The sequence below is a fragment of the Ascaphus truei genome, chromosome 3 (assembly GCF_040206685.1).
Source record: "Ascaphus truei isolate aAscTru1 chromosome 3, aAscTru1.hap1, whole genome shotgun sequence".
In the NCBI taxonomy this organism is placed as follows: domain Eukaryota; kingdom Metazoa; phylum Chordata; class Amphibia; order Anura; family Ascaphidae; genus Ascaphus; species Ascaphus truei.
This window is the reverse complement of record NC_134485.1, coordinates 102,084,770-102,097,694: the sequence shown is the minus strand read 5'-3', so window position 1 is coordinate 102,097,694 and position 12,925 is coordinate 102,084,770. Positions and strand designations below refer to the sequence as shown.

General features: G+C 47.4%; 1 protein-coding gene across 1 annotated transcript in view; it reads right to left on the bottom strand.

Moving 5' to 3' along the window:
- Positions 1-1,150: 1,150 nt before the first annotated feature.
- LOC142490658 (acetylserotonin O-methyltransferase-like) overlaps positions 1,151-12,925 on the bottom strand; it is a 73,496-nt gene continuing 61,721 nt past the window's right edge. The window contains exons 7-8 of the mRNA XM_075593075.1: positions 8,591-8,713; positions 1,151-1,500 (exon numbers count right to left, since the gene is read on the bottom strand). Coding sequence (XP_075449190.1) covers positions 1,289-1,500; positions 8,591-8,713 — 335 coding nt within the window. The 3' untranslated portion in view covers positions 1,151-1,288. The remainder of the gene's footprint in view (positions 1,501-8,590; positions 8,714-12,925) is intronic.

The following is a 12,925-nucleotide window of genomic DNA, read 5'->3' as shown; positions in this document are numbered from 1 at the left end:
ATGATGTCAGCGTCACGTTAAGTGGTTAAGCCAATGATGGCGAACTGCTCGTCTGACATCATGGGCCATGCTTCTGCCACACCTCCCTGTCACCTCCTGCCTACAGTGAAGGGTTCGCTCTCGCACAATGTGTGAGTGGCATTGCAAATTTTAACAACCTGGTGGGCGTTGCAGTTAGGTAACACACATGCGTTATCTGCAGGAACGCATGTGAATTAATTGGAATGTATGTTAAATTATTCCTAACACACATGTGCATTGTATTGGTTGTCATGTCTTTGTGCTATTAACATACCCACTAAGACATATATCACATGATACTTCTTTTGGCGACTAATGCTTTTTTTTTTAACATATCGTTAGCTTTGTGCATAACCATTAATCTCAGGGAAAATAATCCCTTACCTATTTAGGTAAAGTTTCGTTATTTGCCCTGATTTAATGGAGCTCTGTGGATCTGGCCCATAGTTTATCGTTATTTCATACAGAATATAATATGTTTACCACTTCCATAGATGTTGAACATACAAACCTGCATAATGTCTCTGCCATAATTTTTTTATTTGTCTGTTTCTATGAGTATCGGTATGCCCCATTCTACCCTATCTTCTTAAAGTAATATATTCTAAAATATACAATATAGACAGTTCAATGCACATTTTCTAAATGTGTTAGGAAGTTACACTTGAAGTGGAAGGCAAATTTATCTGTATCTTTTTTCAGTCTGTAATCAGTTAGGAATTATACAGACTTGACCAACAAGTTGGTCAATAAACTCCTTAGTCACATTTGATATTTTGGTCCAGGTTTTATATAGACTAGTGATTATGAACTTCTATTAATTGTGCATAAAGCAAACAACTGTCTGTCCTGCACACGTAGTTCAATACATAAATCACAGAAGACGCATTGTATTGTTCACGTACTAGGTTTTCATGGTTTCAGATTCTTATTAATAATGTGTTGAAATGTATATTTTTTTTCCAGGACACTTACTTATTATTTTAATCAGACCTTCTTCACAAAATTAAGTCAATGTTTTCAGATGACATTTTAAATACAAAACCAAACCTTGAGCTGCATTCACATAATGCCAATAATTCTTTCAAAATATTTTAATAATCTAAAAGTTAGTGTATTTCAACATACAGTATTTCAATGATTTTCTGAGTAATAATTAATTGCATAGATGCTAACAGTCTGCAATTACTCAAATAGTATCCAATTTTTCTATCAACAAACCATGACCATCCTGTTTTATTCAACGGAAGATGAAAAAGCCACGTGTTTATTTTCTCCCTAAAATAGCATCATAGATCTTTCCAGTTGCTTTCACTTGAATGTCCTTGAAGCCAGAGGCAGTCAGCAGCTTGCTATATTCAGAGGGAGTCCTCTCTTTCCCTTCTGCATGGACCAACATGTTCAACGATAACAGCTGGGAAGTCAGAGGGCCACTTTTGTCCTCATTTAGAAGAACTTCAACCAGCAGTAAACCACCTCCTTTAAATGTGACATAATAAAAACAGTATCAAAGAAAATATGATCCAAAATTATTGGTAAGAAACATTATGGTGTAAAAATAGCCCACTATTCAAAAGTAGGTGTAGTCTAGTTGCTTTATGAAATGTATGCCTCAATGCATCTTTTGTCGTGAACTTTTACAATGAAATACATTTTTCTTATCAAAATAACAATAATTACATATGCAAATTTAAATTGTGGAATTAATCAATGCATACTTCTTTGAATACATGAAGATATAAAATAAATGTATTTTGAAATAATATCTGTTAAGTCGTGATTATGGCAAGTTCTGTCAATACCCCTATAAAATTTTTAAAAAAGAGATCACATTTTCCCTTTCTCAAAAAAACTATACACACTGATTCTTATAATAAATTGCCAGAACCATTTATTGAGCAGCATGTCAACACATTGACTTTAGATTGCATTGTCTTAATTGTAACGATCAGAGTAAGACCATAAGCTAAGCCTAATGTCATTGGGCCATATTTACAAATGTGTACTAAGTTAAGACACCTTACATCAATTTACTTGAATGGGTCTGTGAGGGGCCATATATTTACTTAGCAATGCTAAACCATAATAACATATGGAATGGGCTGTAACGTATTTTATGTCTTAAAGTTAACAGCTATTAGTCCATATCTATACAAACCCAAAGCCCATTTTCATAGAGTGGAAAAAAACATAACTTTTAGAAGCACTATGGCTTTAAGCACCCTAAACATACTCTTGCCAGTTATACCATGTTGATTTCCCTTCCCACTAAGCAGGAGAGTTGTCTGAGAGTGTTTTGTTAGAAACATTTAAGCAGTGGGGATCAGAACCAATAATTAGTATGTGGCCTCAAAACATATTTTTGGTTAGAAGAAGCTTTAAACTGTGGTGGGTTTATTATTTTCATCATACTACAGTATGTTTATTTTCATTGGAAATGTATTAATTCTTTAAGTTGACATACTGTATACTGTAGCCAGGTCATCTTTTTCTCCCTGGAGACCCCCCTTCCCTGGCGCAGCTCGATCGCGGGTACTGAAAACCCCGACGGCTGCTTCCAAGGGTGGGGGCTGGAGCAGGGAGCAGCGCGGCTTCTCCTGCCTGCGGCAGGTTGCCGGGGACGCGATCGGGCCGTTGCTAAGGCCGCGATCGCGTCTCTAAGGTCCCGGCGGCCGCAGAGCAGGGCGCCGCCATTACTCCACCACTCGCGCATGCGCAGTGATCGCGCGAGTGTAGGAGCCAGCCAGGAGAGTCGCGCGAGGGCAGGAACAGGCCAGGAGAGTCGCGCATGCACAGAAGTAGGTAGGGAATACAGCCAGCCTTTAGAGGGTCGCGCGAGAGTAGGGATAGACAGGGAGAGGTTGCGGCGGCCATTAGGGGTTAGTGTAGGTGTAGGAAAGGCACGCATGCGGCCCCAATGTTATTACAGGCACCTAGGGACTACAATTCCCATAGTGCTTAGCGAGGGAGGCACCAGGTGCCTCATAGGAGCCAATAGGGTTGAAGGATTGTCCTGGAGCAAGTGGATACATTTGGCGGGCTGGAGCTACGTTCAGTCAGAGTCAGGAGCCCAAAGAAGGAAGGAGGTAGGGTGCAGGAGCCGGAGATTCCCTGCACTAAGGCCCTAGTTAACCCTGTATTACCCCAGGTTAGTGAGTGTTGCCAGGGATAGTCTCAGAGAGGGACCCTGTCACTCATGGTAGTCAGACCTGTGGAATAGCCAGGGATAAAGGGGGCTTAGGTTAGTCTGCAGAGCGTTGCGGCAGGCGTTTAGGTGAATTAGTGGCACGAGACAGCTGGGGGGTTCATAGCGGTAACCAGTCCGGGGAGCCATAGCCCAGGGTCCGTGTTGCGAGTGGCGAGGCCACTGGGGGGGGTTCATAGCGGTAACCAATCCGGGGAGCCATTGCCCAGGGCGGCGTTGCGCGTAGTACGAGGCAACTGGGGGGGGTTCATAGCGGTAACCAGTCCGGGGATCCATGGCCCAGGGCCCGTATTATGAGTAGGGTGGGTACAAGACCTACCTATATAGGATAGGCAACCCCGAATGCCCTAGGAGATTGACCCTTAAGCCACTTAAGGATGCTGTGCTATAGGGACGGCCTATAGTGCAGGGTGTGTCACGTTGCTGTTCCCGGAAAGCGGTTGGACCCACGTTGGGGTCCACAGAGACTGTGTTACTGTCTGCAGGAGTTCGGTTGGAGGAGTCCTCGTCGACGGACCCTTTTAGAAGCTTGTTGCTGACCCGAGCACCGGAGTGCTCGGCAGGTATTATGTCATCACATGTGCACCAACAGGCCTAGAGGTTTAGTGACTGCGCAGTCACCCAGTGACTATCTCTGTAGGAGTACGGGACATTGGGTGGGGGTTCTTGGGACACTGGGTGGGATCACCTGGTGTCGGGGAATCGTCCTGCGAGACGTCAAGGGTAGTGTCTCCTCGTGAGAGAGACACTGGTTATTATTATATTATTTGTAAGTAAAGTAGTTATATATAATCACTGTGTGTGTAGTTTCTTATTGGGTTCCTATGTAGGGTCATTCTACACTTCCCTAGAATCCTACATAGGTGGAGGCGCTGTAAAAGAAGATTCGTTCCAGAGGATTCACCCCAGGCTCTCATTAGCGGAGGCTCACCTCCTGTGAGCCTACAGGTATACGCACCACACCGGTAACACTGCATGTTCTACTCACCCACACTATATATGAGATTGGGTGGGGTGGAATACCCGTTACATTTGGAGGCGCTGCTGAGAGACCTGGGGTGCCCTGTTCCATTTTTTTTCAAATTGTCCAAGTCCTATTTTTTTGTTGTCCACCATGATTGTCAAGTCCGGACACGAGGTCCTCGCCTGGGCCTTGAGGATAAATAATCTTAGTCCCCGCCGTGTGGTGGCTTTAGAAGGCGTTCCCGCCAATATATCTGAAGATGAGATCTATGAGCATATGCGTAAAATCCCTGGATGGCAGCATGCTCTTCTTATAGACTTAGAGCCAGCTTCCACGTTCCCGTGGAGATCGCGGCTTTTTGTCGTGTCATCCTCAAGGGATATATGCCCGTCCGAGTCACCGTCCACGTTATTTATGCCCGGGTGTCCCCCTGAGGGTTACCCTTTAGTATACACTGACCCCGCGCCATTTCAACTTCCTCCAAGTGAGATGCGTGCACGTGATACCGCTCCCAAGGCGCAGAATGATTTTGCAGAAAACCATCCGGGACTGGCGGGAAAACCAGAGCCCCGCCCCCGTAATGTGAGTGACTCAGTGCAGAGCGAAAACCACTCCTTTGTAAAAAATGCCCTTCCTTTAGATTCCACCAGGGGGAGCAAGCACGGTTAACTTCAACCATACGTGGACGCTGTGATAGACACTCTGATCTCTGAGGATGAGATGATGCATGAGGATGAGATAGACTGTCAGGGGATACACCCTAATGTGTATGTGCCCTGTCGAGCGCCAGGAAAAGATCTCCTTATGCTACTGTGCCCCTGCTTGCAAGAAGCCTATGGCGGGGGAGCCAACATATCCCAAGTGCCACTAGACTTCAGGATCACCGAGGTAGATGGGGAGCCGTGTACACAGTGCTTTAGCCCCACCTGTGACTGTTCTAGGGGAGCACTGGCGTGGGAGCCCAGATGTGATTGTTGCGGTGCAAATTTCTTGACGCCTATTGTACCCCAGCCTACAGAGCCAGCTAAGGAGCCAAGTGAACCCTTGGCGGAGAAGAGCGCGACTGCAGTGGAGGTACCGGAGCACGACAGCTTCGTACCCACAACCACTGGCTGTATTACAGAAGGATTTGGTGACTACCTTGCGGAGGATACTGTCATGATATCTTCCGGGGAAGAGGTGGAAGTCCCATCGGTGGCGATGCGCCTACCGGTGAACCACCCCAGCGGTGATGCAGAGGATACAGAGTCTGCTGTGGGTCCGTGTACCCTGGAAGAGGTGTATCCCGATGTTGCGGACCCTGCTGTGGGCCCGTGTGCCCTACAATGGTCAGTCCGACCTACTACAGAGGTACCATCGATCCTAGGCTTGGGACCAGTACCTACAGACGACGAGGGTGAGTCGACTGCCCCAGGGGTGCTGGGGGTGAGCCTCCAGGTGACCGCGGAGCACGATGGCTCCTTAAGTCTGGTCGCCCGGGCGAAGGGCTCCCCTCTGCATCGCGTCCTGGTGGAGGTGTCCTCATTAGAAGGTAGCTGTCCAGAGAAGAGAGTGGACCAGTGTCTACCGCCGATCCTTCCGGAAGAGGAGAAGCCCATCGTCAGCCAGCCGAGTGGTAAGGAACTCCCTTGTTCCCCACAGACTCCGATGGAGGTGGCCGTGAAGAAGGCCAAAGCTACGGTTCCTGAGCGGAGTGTGAGCCCGTGCGCTCCGACACAAGTGGTCCCAGGACTGGGATCCAACGCTCCCGAAGTTCGAGTCCGTGAGTGGATTGTCCCAGAAGAGTTGGGGACAGGTCCCGATACCACCAAGGTGGGAACTGACAGCGTCCCCGAGGACCTGTTGGCCACCGTGAATCACCGCAGGGGTAAGGTGTCTACTTTTTCCCCCCTGCCAGGTGAAACCGAGACATTGTCTAGTGCTCGCTTCTCAGTGGAAGTCTCGCAAAACTATAGGGACAAGGACTGTGTAAAGGACGATCCAGGGAGACTGGCCTCCTTTACGCCCAATAAGGAGCGTGCCATTCGCCAAGTAGTGGACCGCGGGAAAGGTCCTGGCCTCCTGGTCTACCGCATCCCTGCCGTGGATGACCGGGTAAAGGTCTGCTTCAGAGACACTGTGCTACTCCTTCCACCAGGGGGAGGAAGTAGCGAAGAGCCAGTAGCTGTCGCTTTAGGGTGTACTCTCCTAGAGATTCACCCCAGGGAGGCTCACGGACGCAAAAGTGAGGTACCCCCATCTGATCAGTTAGGGGCACCCCACAAATGGTCTCAGCAAGCAGCTGATACTCAGCTGGCCTCGGGTAATAATGGGTGTGATGTGTCAGGTTTCATGGATGTTGCAGCCGATCTGTTAAGTGTACGGGTTATGCCATGCCATTTTTCACTGTGTAAAATTGTGCCATGTGATGTCGTTCCCCAAGCAAGGGCGTTGGGTGTTTCACCAGGGGGAGAGTGTAGCCAGGTCATCTTTTTCTCCCTGGAGACCCCCCTTCCCTGGCACAGCTCGATCGCGGGTACTGAAAACCCCGACGGCTGCTTCCAAGGGTGGGGGCTGGAGCAGGGAGCAGCGCGGCTTCTCCTGCCTGCGGCCGGTTGCCGGGGACGCGATCGGGCCATTGCTAAGGCCGCGATCGCGTCTCTAAGGTCCCGGCGGCCGCAGAGCAGGGCGCCGCCATTACTCCACCACTCGCGCATGCGCAGTGATCGCGCGAGTGTAGGAGCCAGCCAGGAGAGTCGCGCGAGGGCAGGAACAGGCCAGGAGAGTCGCGCATGCGCAGAAGTAGGTAGGGAATACAGCCAGCCTTTAGAGGGTCGCGCGAGAGTAGGGATAGACAGGGAGAGGTTGCGGCGGCCATTAGGGGTTAGTGTAGGTGTAGGAAAGGCACGCATGCGGCCCCAATGTTATTACAGGCACCTAGGGACTACAATTCCCATAGTGCTTAGCGAGGGAGGCACCAGGTGCCTCATAGGAGCCAATAGGGTTGAAGGATTGTCCTGGAGCAAGTGGATACATTTGGCGGGCTGGAGCTACGTTCAGTCAGAGTCAGGAGCCCAAGGAAGGAAGGAGGTAGGGTGCAGGAGCCAGAGACTCCCTGCACTAAGGCCCTAGTTAACCCTGTATTACCCCAGGTTAGTGAGTGTTGCCAGGGATAGTCTCAGAGAGGGACCCTCTCACTCATGGTAGTCAGACCTGGGGAATAGCCAGGGATAAAGGGGGCTTAGGTTAGTCTGCAGAGCGTTGCGGCAGGCGTTTAGGTGAATTAGTGGCACGAGACAGCTGGGGGGTTCATAGCGGTAACCAGTCCGGGGAGCCATTGCCCAGGGTCCGTGTTGCGAGTGGCGAGGCCACTGGGGGGGGTTCATAGCGGTAACCAGTCCGGGGAGCCATAGCCCAGGGTCCGTGTTGCGAGTGGCGAGGCCACTGGGGGGGGTTCATAGCGGTAACCAATCCGGGGAGCCATTGCCCAGGGCGGCGTTGCGCGTAGTACGAGGCAACTGGGGGGGGTTCATAGCGGTAACCAGTCCGGGGATCCATGGCCCAGGGCCCGTATTATGAGTAGGGTGGGTACAAGACCTACCTATATAGGATAGGCAACCCCGAATGCCCTAGGAGATTGACCCTTAAGCCACTTAAGGATGCTGTGCTATAGGGACGGCCTATAGTGCAGGGTGTGTCACGTTGCTGTTCCCGGAAAGCAGTTGGTCCAGCGTTGGGGTCCACAGAGACTGTGTTACTGTCTGCAGGAGTTCGGTTGGAGGAGTCCTCGTCGACGGACCCTTTTAGAAGCTTGTTGCTGACCCGAGCACTGGAGTGCTCGGCAGGTATTATGTCATCACATGTGCACCAACAGGCCTAGAGGTTTAGTGACTGCGCAGTCACCCAGTGACTATCTCTGTAGGAGTACGGGACATTGGGTGGGGGTTCTTGGGACACTGGGTGGGATCACCTGGTGTCGGGGAATCGTCCTGCTAGACGTCAAGGGTAGTGTCTCCTCGTGAGAGAGACACTGGTTATTATTATATTATTTGTAAGTAAAGTAGTTATATATAATCACTGTGTGTGTAGTTTCTTATTGGGTTCCTATGTAGGGTCATTCTACACTTCCCTAGAATCCTACATAGGTGGAGGCGCTGTAAAAGAAGATTCGTTCCAGAGGATTCACCCCAGGCTCTCATTAGCGGAGGCTCAGACCTCCTGTGAGCCTACAGGTATACGCACCACACCGGTAACACTGCATGTTCTACTCACCCACACTATATATGAGATTGGGTGGGGTGGAATACCCGTTACAATACTATAGTTGATACTAGATATACTCAACTATATAATTAATTAGACAATGACTGGACAAGCCTGTATCAAAAGTCATAGTGAATTTTCCACAAATAGGATCTTACCAGGTTTGCATGACTTGTAAATTTTATTCAGCAACTGTGAACATTTCTCTTCTGTCCAGTCATGAATTATCCTAGCCATAATAAATAGGTCTGCTTCGGGAATTGGGTCATTAAAGAAATCTCCTATGGAAGAAAAAATAAAGGAATTGTCATCGTTATGCAGTAACAATAGAACACAATGTATATCAAAATAAAACAAATGGCAGAAACAACACATTATAAATTAAACAGGTCCATATTGTATTTTAATAGAGATATATAGAGTATTCTGTAACCTGGTATTATTGTATCTGCTTCTCGAGGGGGAGAAATTTGCTTGAATTCCAACATGACCTGCATGTCATTGCGTAAATCACATTGTCGTCCTGTGCTTGAAGACCTCAAATTAGAATCTAGGTATGTTGGTGCATGAAGTGACTGTGCATGTACAAATCTGTACATTGTTCTGATGCTGTAGCAATGTATACAAATAATATACTTAAAAATAATTTATTAATAAAATGTTTTCTTTTTATATCACCTTCTTGCTAAATCTGCCCATTCCTTCTCCCATAGCATTGTTATGATCCAATCTTTGTAAAATGCTCATGCCCGCTCTGTGATCTAAGTAATTGTAAATGTAACCTTCTACTAACTTTCCTCTATACCACACAAAATTCAACAATACATCTTATAGTAATACTATAAATCAAACAATGTCATCTGCTGCTAGAGCAGGGGTAGGGAGCCAGTCGTTTAGGGCTGCGGATGGTTGAGCGAGAGCCGTGACACCTGTGGTTGCGCGGGGCCCGGGCGGGTGGCCGGTACAGGAAATTGGCCCCTGCCAGAGGTCGGCCCCAACATCCAAATCTGGCTGCGGGACACTGTTGGCTGCCTGGCCCCTGCTTTCCCCCGCTGTGGTACAGCTTGCACTGTGAGCACAACCCCCGTTCACTGGACGAAAGTTGGGCCCGCCAGCATACACATCTGTCCTGCACTGAACCGAGGCCTCACCCCAAATAAAGGAGAGAAGTTTGTGTGGTTGTTTTCATATCTGCTTTCAGCAAACCACGGTTTGCACAGGAATACCCGCTATAGAAATATCATCACTTCATTTGTATGTGCATATACAGCAAAATGGCTGGATTCCCTGAGCAATGTTCATGAAAAAGTCACTGTCGCTTTTCTGCGAGGTACTGATAAATGAAGTTTAATATTCAGGGGTCAGTCAGCACTGTACATGGGCCCTCGGAGAGCCATCTGTGGCCATGGGGAAGGATACCTGTGGTCTGCCACAGGTAGGGACCCGCTACCCGGTCCCGGTCCCGACTTGTGGTGTAGGTGTAGGAGGTGATGGAAGAGGTTGCAGAATCCCACCAGGGTGGTTCTAACACAGAAGTTAGGTCTGACCGGAAGTCACAGAAATAACTTTTGTGTGTAGTTATTATGTGTAGAGGATGTGGGGGGGGGGGAGTTATTATTTCAAGTTGGTATAGGGGTTATTATGTATAGTTTGGGTGGGATATCGGGGTGGAGGGTTATTATGTGCAATACTGTCCGAACACATGGCAGGATAACCTCTCTGGAACCACTTCCTATGGATCTCGTTCCTGCGCACAGCTGCCTCTCGTGACCCCTACCGGTTTCACAATCAATGCTTCATCAGAAGGCCTCTGCTGTGACCTTGAAGATCTCGGAGATCTTCAAGGTGATCAAGGAGTCAGTCCATGAGTGGTACAACTCAGCAGATTCTTGGTGACCAAATCCCACATCGGTCCAAAACCTGGAGCCAGCGCCGAGCAGCAGTTTGCCAAACACCAGAAGGAGTGAGTAGCTACTGAGGGGAAAAAGTGAGGGGTACAATGGTTTGTACACCAAAAGAAATTCACTCAAATGCACACTACCCAAAATTTAAAATTTAACCTTTAATAGTTAGTACTTAAAACATATATTACCAATTTGAAAATGTGATAACGTTTAAAAATAAATTAAATCAAATTTCTAGTGCAAATAAGTAGTCTCTAATGTTTAAATGTTCCAGTATATTGTTGAAACTGGAAAATAAGAGACTGCTAGGGTGCACACAGCCGGAGTGAGCAAACAAGCCCACTACTTCATTGATGAGCCTAATAGATAATACACACCATGAGGGCTAATAACATGGACTCCTGATCAGGACTTAGACTAATGCAGCAAGTCCCGCCTGGCCACTGCCCTGCGAGACACGTTTTGTCGTGTATATGATTAGATGTCCCTGCGGCCTCCATTACATTGGGAAAACGTCTAAGATGCTCAAAGAACGCCTTGCAATACACCGCTCTACTATAAGAAAAGCTTTATTACTGTAAGTCCTGACAACACTGAGTTTGCGTGCCTTCCTGTGGCCAGACACTTTAAACTACTCAAGCATCCCTTGGCAACTATGCGCTGCATGCCCATTTTCCATGTGCCTCCCCTGCATCGAGGAGGCGACAGGAACAAAATCCTGTTGCAACAAGAGGCCAGATGAATTTATGAGTTGAGAACTATGGCTCCCCTCGGTTTGAATGAAGATTTTAAGCTGGGTTGTTTTTTGTAAATGTTTTATTTGCCCTGCTCTGCTTTTTCTTCCATAAGCCCCTTGTGTTTTTCCCTGTCCTTCACATATTGCACTTCCAAGGTGTTCCTATTTCTATCTGTTTGTGGGACTGCGATGTCCAACCTTCTATATATGGTAACCCCATGATAACAAATTGTTAACCTATTTATTCTATAGGTTTCCTTTGATTACACTCAGGCTACATTTGGGCCATGCTTTTGGGGGGGTTAACCTCTAGTGTTGGACATTGTTGTGTCTCTCTCTCATTTAGCTCCTTTGTGTGTTCTGTCCTGATAGTAGTCCCAGTGGTTATAGTGTTTTACTTGCTGGGTGGCATCCTTGCCTTACCAGCTCTGTTGTTTGGCCACTAGGATGTCGAGTCCGCCCACGCATGCGCAGTCAGTATGCGCAAGCGTCCTTGTGGTTGCCATGAACGCGAACGGGACTCTCTTCAGCAGTATCATCAAGCAGCTGGGCATTAGCGCCTGTGTGGCGCTTGTTTCATAAGCTCTCCCATATGGCATGTACGAGAGTGCCGAGTGGTTGCTATGGATGCCATCGGATCCCTGCATTGCGCGTTGCTATGGATATGGCGGCGTTCTATTGATATTTACATACACATGATGCCTACGCGCAGAGCTGCTCGCATTGGACTGTCTGGCTGTCAGTATCTGCATCTGCCTTTCATTGGTCTGCTGGCCAAAGTAGGCGGTGCTTCCACAGTTGCAGTTTGATTTTCGCGGTTTTATTGATTGTTTTCATTTGGTTCTGGTGTGTTTTTAGTCACTGGTGGGGGTATATTAAGAGGTCTGGATTAGTCACTGGTTGCACTGCCCTGAGGAAGGTTCCACTCTGAGGACCGAAACGTTGGCTGCCCTGTGTTGTTAATACACTTTATTTATTTAATTATACTGCGGTGTGCTGTCTCTTTGTCACCTGGATTTCCCTGGTCACCCTGTACATGTTTCTATACGGGACGAGCATCTGCCTTCATTTGAGAAACTGTGAGTGCAAACTATTTTTTCATTTACTATGTTTGTATGTATTTATGTATGTATGTATGTATGTATGTATGTATGTATGTATGTACTGTCACTAGCGTTTTTGGGGGGGGTGTATGTTGGTTTGCCGTTGGTTTTGAATTTAAAAAAAAAAAGGATGTAAAAGATCTAAATTTGGTCGTACCTTTTTGAACATTGAATTTTTCGCACAGGTTTGTGGGTTTTCTCTAAACATTAAACCATTTTCTTTTTTAAACTGGATGCTCCTTTTTTGATTTTTTATTCCTGGTTTGTTCAGTCTAAAGTTTGATTCGGAATTCAAATCAAACATCAAATGTTCTACATCAGGGATGTTCAAACGATTCCGCTCGCGTACCCCTGCCTGCTCTTCTTGGCGCCTCATGCCCCCCACCCCCCCAGCTTGAACCAGGTGTCAAATGACGTGCGGGTCATGTGACGGCATGTTACCATAGTAACGTGACCCTGTGGTATAATTTCACGCCGGGTTACCAGGACAACGCGTCGATGGAAGGGAAGGTAAGTGTATTATAGAGGCCTCCATAGCATCTCCCACTCTCTGGGGAACTTGCCTGCTTGCAGTATGATTGTGACAAATCTAATACAGAGTGCTTTTCCTGGTAATGTAAAGGTTAATAAAAGCTTCAATCAGACTTAGAACTATGCAACTAATTTTGACAGATTTATTATAAATACTTCTTCCTGGTAATGCACAGGTTATTAGGAATTTATATTAGTTTTAGGGACCCTTGAGATGTG